Genomic DNA, 13,538 nt, shown 5'->3' on the forward strand with positions numbered 1-13,538 from the left:
AGACTGAGGTACCACTACCGGACACTGCCTGCTGATAAGCGAATTCCTTCTTTATCCGCGGGCAGGGCTTGGGATGAGGAGGAGGGAAGAAGATCGGCTGTGCAGAGTGGAACATGTCCCGCAGGGAGCGGAGGAAGGTGACATCCCCTTGGGGCCGTCCCGCCTCTGTGTTTGCGAGGGGCGGGAGCAGTTGAGGCTGAGGGCCGGGCTTGGACTCTGAGGCGTTAAAGGCCTGCCAGGGGCTGCGGGGCTGGCCTTGCAGTCAGGGCGGCCCGGCTGTTGCTGGCGTGTGGAGAACGCTGCTTCCAGGCCTTCCCCGGCAGTGTCAAATTGCAGCTCTAAAGCTCTTTGCCTTTGCACCAGCGTGTTTCAGTGGTTTCTCATGTTTTGGGGGCTGCCTTCATCCCGGCATTCAGTTCCTGCTCTGGCCTGAGGCCGGCTGTTGTTTCAGGCCCTGAGGCAATTTGCAACTGGTTCAGCTCCTTTTCTAGCTGTGGGCAACATTCAGCTCTCTGAGTCAAACCTCCATGCCTATGGGTACCAGGCATGGTGCTTTCCTGGGAATGTTTAATTTTCTTCTACCAATGGTCATATTTTCTGCACGTGTAACTTCAGATGGTGCCAGTTTCCCTCAGTCACCGTCTCTCTTTAGGGCTGGACAAGCTTTCTATTGAAGCTTTTAGCAAGTCTGTCAGTGGAGAAAAGTTCAGCTCAGTTTCTGGGAGGGATTCCATTACTTTTCTGCCAGAAAATAGCAGCATTGACTGAAAACTTATTTCTCCTTTATTATGTCATGAGCAGCTCCTGCTGTATAGAAAAGGCCCGTGTCACCTCAAGAGTACCCTGCTTGCTGTGCCACTTAAGATGAAAGGCCCCAAAATGTTGCTCTATGAGAGGTTTTAAAAGGACTTAAACTTGTTCATGTATTCTGAGCTAGAAAAGCAGGATTGATACTGAAGCGATGTTCTCAAGGGGTTGGAACAACAGAAAACCCTTCCCTGGCAACTTTTGAAAATCAGAGAACTTTAAAGGCAAAAAAAAAAAATTTCATCAAGATTTAAGCAATATAAAACATTCCCTGAAGCATTAACTTAGCCCATTCAACTTATGAAACTCCAAGTCTGTTAGAGTTTAAATTTCTCAAAAATCTGAGAGGATGGAACTGGGAGAAGAAAGAGAGAATGACCAAAAAGAACCAACAGAGCTACCACTCGAGGTTCCAGTGCTGTTCAGCTGATAGAAATTCCAAGAGGAGGTAGTGTCAAGAGATGTGGTGGCCACACATCCCGAGGCAAATAGCCTTTGGCTTTCCTGGGGCCTTGCCCCACATGGGACTCCCACTCACCTGGCCATTTAGGAGCTGGGTTAGGGGCTCCAGACACAGGTGTGGAGCATTGTCTTCGGTGTGCCAGGGATCAGCGGCCACAGCTGGGCTGGGATGCAGGCCTGGGGGTGTGGGGCGTGCAGAGTAGGGCATCGCCTCAGCAGAGCAAGGCTTGATCTGCCCCTTTCCCCACCTACAAGCGCCTGAAAGGTTTTGAGGCAGCAATGTCCTCTAGTGTCTCACAACAAGGTTTCCAGGTTCCTGTGCTTCTTGGCTGTCAGGACTCCAGAGATTTGCGGAGGGATATTAAGAAACGTTCACTTTTACTCCTTCTAAAAGAGGCAGCATGAGGGTTGTTTTTCCTTTCTAAGGCCTTCCCTCCTTTCTTTCTCCTCTTCTTGAGATAGTCCTTGTCAAGCTATCCTCTCTCACCTTCTCCATGACAATGGAGGGGGACAATGAAAACAAAAATCTATAAGAATCTGAGATTGTTAGAGTTGCAATGTAGTGAGGAAAAAAAAAACAAAACGCAGTACACAAGAAGAAGAAGAAAATTGTGCAAAAAAGGTAATGGCTTAACCAAGCGAGGTGAAGTGTCACATAGGGCCCCTGGAGCAAAGACAGGGTGGCCAGGGCTTCCAGAATGGTTCTGCTGGTAGATTGGAGCTGCTGGTGCTGCCTGGAGCAGCTCTGGAGCTGCAGTGGCAGCTTGCTGCTCCCTCTCTGCGGCAGTGGTGGTGGCAGTGGCGATGGTGATGGGTGTCTCTCTCCCTGCGGAGCTCTGTTTGGCACTGCTGCTGCCATCAGTCCGCCACGCTGGGCATGTGTGTGGGAATGGGATCTGCCGCTTCGCTGCCTCTTCCTGCCACCCTGCTGGGCTGCACTTGGCTTGGCTGGACTCCCTTTGGGCTTGGCTGAACTCACTTGGTATCAGTGTCACCGCTCTGGGTTGCCTTGTTCTGCGTGAGCAGAAAAACAGTCCCACATGCCACCCTGGCCCTGATGGTTTCAGCTGTGTGTCAGAGCTGTCACTTCATTGCCACCCATCTCAGTCCCGTGTCCTAAAATTTACTGTGGAAGGACAAAAGTGGGGGGAAAACATGGTGGTGCTGCGTTGGTGCCAAGGCCTCTCTGCTAGAGTGAGTCAGAGAGAAGGATCCTCCTTGCATTTCATGTCATGGCATTTCCCTGCCGAAATCACACCCGTGGCTGTGGTGTAAAATGCTTTGAATAAATAGTGCTGAAAGATGCATGGCCTTGCCTCTGTACTGAAACCCTCTGGTCCTTTCCTGGGTAGTTGGCCAGTGGCTTTCCTGAGAAACGGCCCTGGCGACTTTGATGAGAGAGACTGCTTGATCCAGTTGTTCACAAAAGCAACTTAATTGTACTAGCAAAACAACAAACTAAACAGTGTGCACAGTACAAAGAACGAAGCAGAAAAAGCCAGGGTCTGGGGTCTGCAGCGATACTTAGACATTCCCAGAAGGGGAGGGGTTAAGGTGGGCTTTGAAGAATGGATCCAACAAGAAGGAATGATTTGAAATTTTACAAGTAATGCAGTAATAATTATCCAATGGTATTACAGAGAAATCAGAGCTTTCTAGTAATAATTTGAATAATTGAACAAGAGGATCATGGGTGGGTGTTCTGACTCACCCTAACTACAAGGGTTTCCGTATTGCCTCAAGTGGAAGTCTCCTGAATTTTTCAAACCGGCTTCAACACTGCACCTGGGAGAGACCTCTACCCGCTAGCTCAATTACCTACATATAATTGAAGTAGCGCTTCTCCTGCTTTCTAGAACTAAGGAAGGTCCAGCTGGAAGAAGCCTTCTGGTTTTTGCTCAGAAGCAATAATGGCCAAAGAGCAGTAATGTGGTTGCTCACATCCTGGTCCCTTCTCAGTGCTTATCTTCTCAGTGTGGGCTAGAGGGGCTTAGTGTGATTTTAATTTTAGATGCCTTGAGCAAGAGGTTATGGACTGGGAGGGCTTTTTGTGTTGCTTTGTAGCAGAGGAGAACTCTGCAGGGTATTTTTGGCATCGTCTGTAGAGAAGGTGTGGTTCTGTGCATGAACTCACAAAGCAGCCCAGGGCACTGCTATTGTGATGTCAGCGGCCGCATGGCAGCGTTGTCAGGCAGAGTTGCTGTGCCGAGGCCCGGCAGGGCTCAGTGTGCAGAGCAGCTCTGTGCACGCTCACTGCAGGGGAACCTGCTCATCGACGAGGTCTCTGCCAGCACGACTCTGAGTATTTTTCTTTTCTCCCTACAGGCCTTGTCTGGTGCAGACTTGACCGGCGCCGCTCAAGCCATGGAGGGAGTGTGTGCTGCAGCTTTCACGGCCTTCACTGTGGCTTATTCCGGGTACTTTTTCACCCACCTGGCACGTAAGTAGACGTTTTTGTTCAGTGCAGCATGTGGAAACCCAAATGCCACAAAGAGGCCTTCAGCTGGATAATGCCCCTGCCCCGAGCTGCAGCTAAGAAGGGGGTGTCTCTCGCCAGTGGGGCGTGGGCAGCATTTGTAATGTAGCTAGCAGGGGTTCCGCTCCTGCCGTGCCATGGCCTGTGGCAATGGAGGCTGGAGTCTCCTCAGTTTGGTGGCTCCAGCAAGACAACTTCCAGGATGGGAAGACTGGGAGAGCTTGGCAGGAGTCCTTGTAAAAGCTGTGCACTGCTCTCCAGGACTGAGGGAAAGTCCCTCAGTTCAAGTCTTCTTGTCTGCATTCCCTCATCCCAGCATGTGCCTGTGGAACTTGACGCTTCCTGCACGCTAAAAGAGCCGTTTGTTCTGTGATGAAATTACAGAACGCGCTTGGAAAAGGCCTCTGAGATAGACATTTTAGAGGAGTTCTTGTATGCTCCCAGACACAGGAGCTGTTCCGCTGCTGTGTCACCACAGAACTGCCACCATGGCTCAGGGGGACAGGGGTGAAGCCTCCCTGGGGAAAGGTTTTCAGGAAGTTCATGGCAATTGCTGCATGCAGTGTCTTGAGAAAGCTGAAGTACAGGAAAGAGAGGAGCTGTAGCTGCTGCAGGTTGGGGTGGGGCAGAAGCAATGACTGTTAGAGAACCACTTGGAGATTTTCTCAGTCTCAAGTTTCTATGGGTTGAGTGGCCAAAGAGGACAAAAGGTAGACACCAGGCAGTATTTTGTGCTGCTGTTGTCTTGCTTGCTGTGTGCCACAAGGGATGCTGCTGGAGACATGTAGTGAAAGCAGAATGCTCTGTCTTTGGGTTGACTTTTTGGTGGGCTTGGCCAGCACAGGCAGTTTTCTTACAGCATCTGGTTCTTTTTCCCTTGTGTGTTGCAGGTCACATCAGCCTTGCCTGGAGAGAATCCAGTCTTTGGGTGAGTGGCACAGGAGCCTCTGGCATTGGCAGCATTTGACACTTGTGGAGCAAGCTGTGAGCTGGGGCTTTTGCAGTCCAGTGCCAGCGTGGCTGGATGAATGAAAGTACAGTCCAGGCCCTTTGCAGCAGAGGCAGCAGCAGAAGCTGGAGAACCCCAGGCTGTTTTCTCCAGTTCCTTTCCAGAGCTTTTAAGCGGCTGAAAGTGGGGCTGCTGGGCGCTTTAAGCCATGACGGAATTTCTCCTGTACAAGAGAGTGCAGTCCCATCAAATTGTCCCGTTTTACTTGAGTTTGAGCACCTTAGAATCCCATTTCTCTGCAGATGCTTTCTCCTTAGTGCATCTGGCTCTAGAGCTGAATATAAAGAAGGTTACGTGCCCCTGACACTGCTGTCTGTCTGCAGAGGCCAAAAGGAACCTCGGAGCCTCCTGTGGCTGCGGGTCTTCCTGAAGACGAGGCCAAAGGGGAGGAAGATGCCCAGCAAAGTGCCCCTGGTGCCACTGCGGGGCCTGAGCATCCAGCATCAGTAGGTGGCAGCTCTGGGTATTCCTGTGGCTGGAGCAAAGCATAGCTGCAAGTTTCTGATCAGACAGCACCTCCCGTGCCTGGCTGAAGATGCTGAGGGCTGGAATCTTTGCTGCCCTTCCCCCAGGCTGTGAGGCCTGGAAAAGGGGTGTGGAACTTGGATGTTTAGGCATCACCTTCCTACTGTTCTGAAAGGGGCTGTGATTTTTTCTTAGCAAGAGAAAAGAGGTAGCATTAGGATGTCTTTGGATGCTCCTGGGGTACAAGTGAGGCCCTTGGTGCCCAGTGGCTGTGCAGGCTCCCTGTCCCCAGTGAAGAGAACAGTGCAAAGGTGCAGTTCAGAAGCTTGCAGGATATTTGCAGAGCCTGTCCCCAGGAGGGACCTGGTCCTGCACAGAGAGCAGCTGTCAGTAGCTAAAGGATCAGCTGAGATGCAGCGGGGCCTGTAGCTGAATATAGGTAAGGTTGTGAATGACAGGTTCTTTCCTGTCCCTCATGCTGCTGTGTGTCCACAGAGCAGAAGGGCAGCGTCAGCACCTGCTCTGGCTGCCTCTGTACCCGAGGAAGAGGCTGAAGAGGAGGAAGGTGCCGATGAACCTGCCCCTGCTGTCAGCCCAGGGCCAGAGCAAAGATCATCAGTAAGTGCCTGCTTTGGTTAGCAGTGTCTGTGGTGTCATTTTGTGCGTGGTGTAAAAGCAGCCTTTGGATTCTGGGCCTTGAGCTGGAGAAGCAGGCTGCAAAAGCTGAGAGGTGAAGAGCCCTGGATGTGGCCAGCAGCATCTTCCTAGGGGCCTGCATTTGAAATGGGATGGGAGGGGCATCTCTGCCAGGCACATTTGTGACCCTCATTCATTTCTTGTCCCAGAGCTCCACCTCCTCTGTCCTGGCACCTGCAGGAGCTGCAGCGGAAGGCTCTGAAGGAGCCTCCAGTCCCCAAGCTGGCAAGTCAAGCGTGAGCAGCTCGTGCATCTGGAGCACGAGTAGCTCCTCTGGCAGCAGAGAGCAGCTGGGAGAGAGGAGAGAGGACAAGTACCTGGCCAAGCTGAGTAGGTCCTTTGTGATCCTTGTCTGCTGGAGCAGTGCCCTGTGTGTGCGTGTGTCGGCATGAGCTGTGCCAGCTCGTGTTCCTCCTCAGCTGAGTGCCAGGTGCTGAGGCCTCCACACAGGACCTGTTGTTGTGCTTTGAGGTGGTGAGGGGTCACCGGGCTGTTGCTCCTGCCTCTGAGAGCAGCTCAGCCTGGCTTGGCTTTGCCTGAGCTTCCCTGGAGGCAAAAGGCAAACCAGAGATTGTTTCTGGCTGAGCAGGAGGCCGTGACCCAGCCAGTGAGTCTCAGGCCTCAAGGAGCTCCTGTGGGGCACGGCCAAGGTCATCTTCAGAACTCAGCCTGTCCTAAAGGCTGAGGCACCTCACTCCTAAGGCCCATCACAGTAGGTTGGAACATGAGCTGCTGCTCCTGAAAGGCAGAAGGCCATTGTTTAGGCAAAATTGTCCTGCTTAAAGCTGGAGATTGCGCTTCTGCTGGAAGCACTTTGCAATATTCTTGCTGTGCTGCAAAGGGCAGCTGTTGAGAACAATGGTGCCAGGAGCCAAGATGCCTTTGATGTTTGCAAGGATTCAGGGTTTGGCTGAATGTCACAGAGTGTTGGTTGCCACGAACAGCAAGGTTTTATTTTTCCTGCTGCCCTTAATGTTTCCAGACAACAGTCACTTCTCTTGGTTACAGGTTTCTGGTCCCCGTCTCCTCTGCCTGTTTCTGCATGTGCTTAGGTTTTAGTTTAGCCTTTTAGTTTGGTGCAGGCCATCTGTGCTGCAGTGCTGCTTGTCTTGCTGCTGTTGTTTTTGAGGGGGTGGTGGTGCGGTGGTGTTGTTGTTTCCCGACTGCCTGAGTTGAAAGGGCCCAGTGTGGCAGAGAGTGGGGCTGCCTTTCTGATCTGCTGCAGGGTGGGATCTCTTTTGAAGTGAGCATCTTTCCTTGGGATTTTTACAGAGATGCTGGTGAGCGAGGGAGATCCTGAGGCTGTATACACAGAACTGGAAACTATTGGCAAAGGGTGAGTGCAGCCACAGCTCCTTCTTCAAAGGGAGGGCCTGTGCATTTTGCTGGTGTCACATCTGCCCAGAGCGACGTCAGGCAAGCTCCAAAGCTGTTCAGACACTGCGTTAAGATGATGCCTGATGATCTCTCAGTACGGGTCAGCATTTATAGCTGTGGTTCGAAGGCATGGCAAAGACACCTGGATGCTGGCAATGTCTTTTCTGCGGCAAAGAGCAGCACCTGGCAGATCTCCTGCCCCTCAAGTGTGTTGCACCTGTTTGCCGCTTTTCCCAGGAGAAATCATTTTTCATGGTTTAAAAGAACACAGAATGCATGGGCATGAAAGGAGGAGCAACTTTGTTGCCTCAAAGGTCAAGTTGGCAGCTGACAGCTGTCGGGGAACAGCTCTCGGTAACATTTCTTTCCAGTAGCTTGCTGAAAACAGGGTTCAGTGGTCAGGATGGCCACCGCCTAGTCTACAAGGCAAAAGCCGAAATGAAAGAAGCAGCTGTCTTTTGTAGCTGAGGTGGCAAAAGACAAAGCTTCAGGGCAATGCCCAGTGCCAATGCACTCCAGAGGAAAAGGCATCATCTGGCTGATGGCAGACCCCTGGTGGATGCTGTCGGGTTTAGGCCTTTCCTGCAAAGGATCCACCAAGCTGTTCCCTTTGAGAGCCGGCTCTGCTGCCTGGAAATGGGACTGATTTGCAACATTTCCTCGGTGAGAAGCCAAATGTACAAGAAGTCTCCAGAAAAGTCGAGTCCTCCCTGTGTCTGATGCATTGAAGAGAAGCAGCTGCCCAATGCTCTGGACTCAGAATGCAGCTGTCCAGGGATCCTGTGTTTTGAGGACTTCTCCATCTGTGTGTGCAGCCATGGAAGCCTTTGCCTGCTCTGGCTGTTGCTGGACACTAATTTCCTTGCAAGCTGAAGAAGGAATCTGTGTCTAGAGGCTTTCCTCCATGGCTGTTACATGGCTTCAGGCTTCTCAGAAAGCCTGAGTGGTGGTGCTTGAGTTTGTCAGACAGACTCCAAGGAGAGGTGGGAGAAGGCCCAATTGGCATGTTCCTGGAAAAAACCCACACATGTACAGACACAGAAAGAGAAAAGGGGGAAAACACCAAGATGAGAATCGGTCCTGTTCCATTTACTGTTTGCCCAGGGGCTTTTTTCCCATTGGACTGCAGTGTCTTGCCCTTGCAAGGACTAAAGCACTTCTTCTTTCTCTGCTGCTGTTTTGTTTCCAGGGGTTTTGGCCTGGTGTGCATGGCAGTGGAGACTGCCACAGGAGAAGAGGTAAGCGTCAAGCAGCACCACGGCTTCTGCAGCTCTCGAGTGCCTCCCCACTGCTGTGAGCTGTGGCTGAGCTTTGGGTGGCCAGTAGAGCTTTGCTGCAAAGGGAAATGAAGTGCAGAGCAGTGTCCGCCTGCCAAATACAGCGGGGACAGATTTTGTCCTCCTCAGCTGCCCCAGGGAATGCAAGGAGGCCAGGCGGTATCTGTCAGAGGAGGACACGCTGCCTGGGTCTTAGTGCCCAGCTTGTGTCTCAGAGCATGGCACTGCTCTTTGGGGCTGCAGGGTTGCTGAGTTCTCATTTCTGGCTGTCAGCAAGTACATGGGAATGGTGCTGGTAGTTCTGTAGGCACCTGCAGTGCTGCCCGTGGAAGTGTGCTCAGAGAGAGTGGTCTGCAAGGAGCCTCTCAAGGGCCTAAGTCCTGCTCGGAGCCCGGTGTATACGCCTAGGAGATCAAGGCAGGAGTTATGTCTTTTTGCAGTCAGGCAGTAATTGCAAATGTCAGTGGTGTGAAGGAAAATATTTTAGTGGAGCAAAATAAAAATTCCTGAAGTGAGGAAGTGCTAGGATTGTCTGTTTTGGAGGCATTTTTTCCCTGAAGTATGTAGGGTTGCATTTCTTAAAGGGAAGAAGCCTCAGGATGTTTTTAGGACAGCATTTTTTCAGTCGTGTCTGTGAGAATTGGCTTTGTTGTTGTGCGATAGAGAATGCCAGTGGTTGCTGGAGGAATGACCAAACACCCTAGAAGTGCCAAAGGTTTCCCAGCAGTTTTGTTCCATTTTTACCAGCACAACATGGCTTCCTGCTTGCAAGAGGTGTGTGAACGAGCATGGGGATGATAAAGTAATACCATGTGGGGAGACTGGCCCTGGGGCAGAGTGAGTGTTGTTAGAGCTTGGAGGTGGAGAGCTTAGAGCGTGTTTCTCCCAGGTTTCCAAGGCAAAGGATATGTGGCTCCGTGTCCTGGGAGGTGCCCAAGCAGGCGCTCTGATGTCCTGTCACAAGGCAGCTTGGCCCAGCCCAGCACTATCATCCCATCATCACTGTCTCCATGTTGCCCTTGTGGTCCTGTGCCACAGACTTCTTTGGTTCATGGCTTTCTATGTTGTTTTAGGTGGCCATAAAGAAAATTAGTCTCTTGCAAGAGAGCGGCAGCGAACTGTGCCTGAATGAAATCCAGGTCATGCGTGGCAATAAGCACGCCAACCTTGTCAACTATGTAGACAGGTGAGTGGTTCTGGTGTTCTGCCGTGAGAGGTCATTCACATCCTGCAAGCCAGAGGTTCAACCGCTCCTTTGGTGGCTGGCAGAGGATGGGGCTGTTCATTCCTGTTTCTGGGCTGATCTACAGCGTCTTGGGAGGAGATTGCATTGGGGCTGTGTTAATCTTTCCTGGCATACCGAGTTTGAAGGGCGCCTTCAAAGGCCAGACTTGGCTCTATCTTAGCGAGCCAACAGCCTCAAAGTTCCTGTGCTCTCTCCCCATGGTTTTGTTTGGTTTGGGGTTTGATTTTTCCCCCATGGGTCTGAAGTGCTGACAAAGCACTGTAGATTGTATTTCCCTTGGCCTGTTGCGTTGGTGTGGATACCAAGCAGTCTTTTAGACTGCCCAGAGTTCAAGGCCTGTGGAGCATAGTGAATGACTCCCCACTTCCTCCTGTCTTCCTCTGAGAGAGACACAGAAACAAGAATGCATCAGGTGGTGTGAGTGCGCACATTCATCTCCAGGCTGTTGTTTCCTCCTTTCAGCTACCTGCTGGACGAGGAACTCTGGCTGGTGATGGAATACATGGACGGAGGTTCCTTACACGATGTCATCAGGGAGACTCGTCTGGCAGAAGGAGAGATAGCAGCTGTCTCTCGGGAGGTCAGGGACGGTGCTTGTGCTTCCCATGGCTTGGTCACAATGGTCCTTCCAAACGGGTGATAAGGAGAGGAGAGATTTCATCTCCTGAGCCTCCTTGCTGCCTTTCTCTTATGACTGGCAGTAGCAAGAGCATCTGAAGTGCCTGCCAGTGTCCCTGCCCTTCTTCTAGTGTGTTTGTATTTGCCTCTCTAAACACTTGCCTGGGGCCTGTGTGTGCTGCCTTCCTGCATCCCTGGAGGGCAAAGGTGCTGGTGGTGCAACTGTCAAACAAGTGGCAAAGACAAAGAGATACTTGCAGCACTCTCAGAGAGCTGAGGAGCCTCAAAGGAGAGCCTTGCACCCAAAGTGGTGTTTGCAAAAGCATCAACTGTTGCCTGGCTGGAGAGAGCACAGCCACTGCAGCAGTGCTCCACTTAGGCTGGTGTTTCTTTTTCCTCTCTCAGTGCCTGCAAGGCCTGGATTTCCTTCACTCCAAGCAAGTGATCCACCGGGACGTCAAAAGCCGCAACATTCTCCTGAGTCTGGACGGATCTGTCAAGTTGGGTGGGTGTTGCTGGCCAGGCTCAGCCGTGGCAGGCTGTGGTGTGGGGCTGCCTTTGGGTGACTGCCGGTTCCCTTGCAGCGCAGGCTGCCCTGCTGCAAGCGCAGAGCACAGCCACAAGGTGCAGGGAGGTGTTGCTGGGAACAAGGGCTCAGGAGTGCCTTTGGCTTGCGGATGTGTCCCTTCCCAAGCAAGGCACTCCCAGTCTAATAGCTTCAGGGCACTAAAAGCCACTGTCTGAAACTGGGGGCTTTTGCTAAGTGGCCAATTCTGCATTTCTTTTGCTGCAGGCCCAAGGAATGGCAGCATGGCCCCTTTATGGCAGCTGGGTTCCACGCTGCCTTCTTGGACATGGCTACAGTGGGGACTCCTTTTGTTTGCTTTCCTCACTCACGCTGCCTCCTTTTTTCTCCTCAGCTGATTTTGGCCTTGCTGCTGAGCTCACCGCTGAGCAGAACAAACGGAGATCAGCTGTCGGGACCACTTACTGGATGGCGCCTGAAATCTTCACCAGGAAGCTCTATGGCCCCAAAGTGGACATCTGGTCCTTTGGCATCGTGGCGATCGAGATGGTGGAAGGGGCGCCTCCTTACTGGAATGAAACCTCCCGCACGGTGCGCTGCAACTGCTCTCAGATTCTGCTGTCACCCAAACAAAATCTGCTCCCATTCTTCTGCCTGGCAAGCTTGCTAACACCTGGAAATGAGAGGTTCCAGGCTGCATAGTGTCTCGTGCTCCTTGTCCAGATCATCCCCTTGCCAATTCAGTGCAGGAACAGCACAAAGAATCGTGATGCCTTTTGCTTGACGGAAGCTTTGCCTAAGGGAGCAGTGAGCAGTGCTGAGCTGCATTGTATGGAATAATCCTTGGAAACAGTAGAGTTAGACCAAAGTTCATCCTCCAAATCGCCTGTAGAGCTGGTGTCAGTTCTCAGAGAAGCCAAGCGTGCTTTTGCTGACGGAGTTGCTCCTAATTGCATCAGCCAGTGAAATCAGGGGTGAAGGCAAGAGCCTTTGCATATTGGACTGGCTAGGGCTGCTTTGGGTCCTTTCAGCAGGGGTTGGAAAGGTGTCTCCCAGGATCTAGCAGGGAGTGAAGTGCCACTGGAGAGTGGAGGCTGTCCGGGGGGGGTGTGTGAGCAGTTTGGGGTGCGAAGGAGAAAGGTAGAGTGTGGCATTTCCTTCTTCCCTAGGTTCAAGAGCTGATCAGCAGCGGAGGCAGGCCGAAGCTGCAGAAGCCCAGGCAACAGTCGGCGTGGTTGCGAGACTTTCTGCACTGCTGCCTGGAGAGGGATGAGGACAGGCGCTGGTCTGCCCAGGAACTGCTGCAGGTAAAAGGCAAAGCGGCTGCAGGCTGCGCCAGCTGCCCGCTGCCAGGGGCTCCTCATCTGCTCAAATCCAAGGCGTCTGATGGGCCCCGCTCCTAAGAATCTCCAGTCTGGGGGCTTGCAAAGGAAAACAAAGGAGAATCCTGGCCTAGGATGCCTTGGAAGGAGCCTTTCAAGGTCACCTAGACCAAATCTCCTCATCTGGATTCATGGATTTGTGGGATTGGGAGCCATGTGTGGCTCATGTAGCAAGGTCCTGGATGTGGAGACAGAGGTGCCCAGAATGCCCTCCTTCCTGCTTTCTGTATCTTTCTGGTAGCCAGAGAAAGCCTGTTTCAGCCTGTGAGGAAAGGTGAAGTTCATGTTTTCATTTTCTCTTTGGGCAGCATCCGTTTGTAACATCAGCCAAGCCAACCTCCGACCTGATGCCTCTCATCATGGCCACGCAGCAGTTTATGGCCGACAGGAGATACTAGCCCTGGAAGAGGCCATTGTTGTAGTTTGTAGATTGTAGTTTGTAGTTTGTCGTCTGTATTGTGTAGTTTGTAGTTTGTAGTTTGTAGTTTGTACTTTGTACTTTGTACTTTGTACTTTGTAGCTCGTAGTTTGCAGTTTGTATTTTGTAGTTTGTCGTTTGTAGCTTGTAATTTGTAGTTTGTAGTTTGTAGTTTATAGCTCGTAGTTTGTTGTTTCAAGATTATAGATCATAGTTTGTAGTGTGTTGAGACTGGTAGTCAAAATAAATACTGTCATAAATAAAACCTTGACTGTGCTGGAAGCTTCCCTTTGTTCTCAGCCTCTGAATAAGTCTCTTTTTATAGTCCTCTACACAAATATATATTAGAATGCATTCTACATTAATGCAGAGGTCTTTTCCCTCCCACTGATTGAATGAACTCTAATTGGTTGTATCTTCAGGATGTACCAGTCCTCTGTCTTTAGACCATCAAACTGTACATTTTCCACTAATGTCTTAGGCAGAAATTCTCTTAGGCATTACCAAAATTTTCCTCCTCTCATGTGATGAATGCCTGGTCAGTCTTCTACTGCTGATACCTCTGTAGCACACCCTGGTGTTTGTTAAAAAGCTTTTCAATCATCACGGTTTCAGCAGGATTTCCTGTGTGAGGAGGCTCTGCTGAAATGGCCCTAACGTCCTGGGAGCTCTTGGCTCTTGCAGATTGTAGAGCATGAGGTGCAGAGAAAGGCACCAGAACAGGGAGAAAGCAGCACTCAGAGACTTTGTCAGGGAAATTACCATTTATTTATTTCTTT

At 51.4% G+C, this 13,538-nt stretch overlaps 1 protein-coding gene across 1 annotated transcript; it reads left to right on the top strand.

Moving 5' to 3' along the window:
- The first annotated feature begins 3,444 nt into the window (after positions 1–3,444).
- Positions 3,445–12,739, top strand: LOC128945619 (serine/threonine-protein kinase PAK 3-like). Its single transcript, XM_054289377.1, has 13 exons — positions 3,445–3,709; positions 4,636–4,673; positions 5,078–5,200; positions 5,715–5,837; positions 6,065–6,245; positions 7,188–7,251; positions 8,482–8,530; positions 9,643–9,755; positions 10,278–10,395; positions 10,839–10,938; positions 11,354–11,550; positions 12,129–12,266; positions 12,650–12,739. The coding sequence occupies exons 1-13, from the start codon at positions 3,445–3,447 to the stop codon at positions 12,737–12,739; spliced, it is 1,599 nt and encodes a 532-aa protein (XP_054145352.1).
- Positions 12,740–13,538: the final 799 nt, after the last annotated feature.

The sequence above is a fragment of the Melozone crissalis genome, unplaced genomic scaffold (genome assembly GCF_028551555.1).
Source record: "Melozone crissalis strain CALT ecotype California unplaced genomic scaffold, PUWL_Pcris_2 ptg000005l_1, whole genome shotgun sequence".
NCBI classification, from domain to species: Eukaryota; Metazoa; Chordata; class Aves; order Passeriformes; family Passerellidae; genus Melozone; species Melozone crissalis.

What these genes read in the sequence shown, in the direction of transcription:
- LOC128945619 (XM_054289377.1), top strand. Translation starts at nt 3,445, where the DNA reads ATGGCAGCGTTGTCAGGCAGAGTTGCTGTGCCGAGGCCCGGCAGGGCT. An exon ending in CAAGTACCTGGCCAAGCTGA is followed by an intron (nt 6,246 to 7,187) that starts GTAGGTCCTTTG and finishes GGATTTTTACAG; the next exon opens with AGATGCTGGTGAGCGAGGGA. An exon ending in GGAATGAAACCTCCCGCACG is followed by an intron (nt 11,551 to 12,128) that starts GTGCGCTGCAAC and finishes CTTCTTCCCTAG; the next exon opens with GTTCAAGAGCTGATCAGCAG.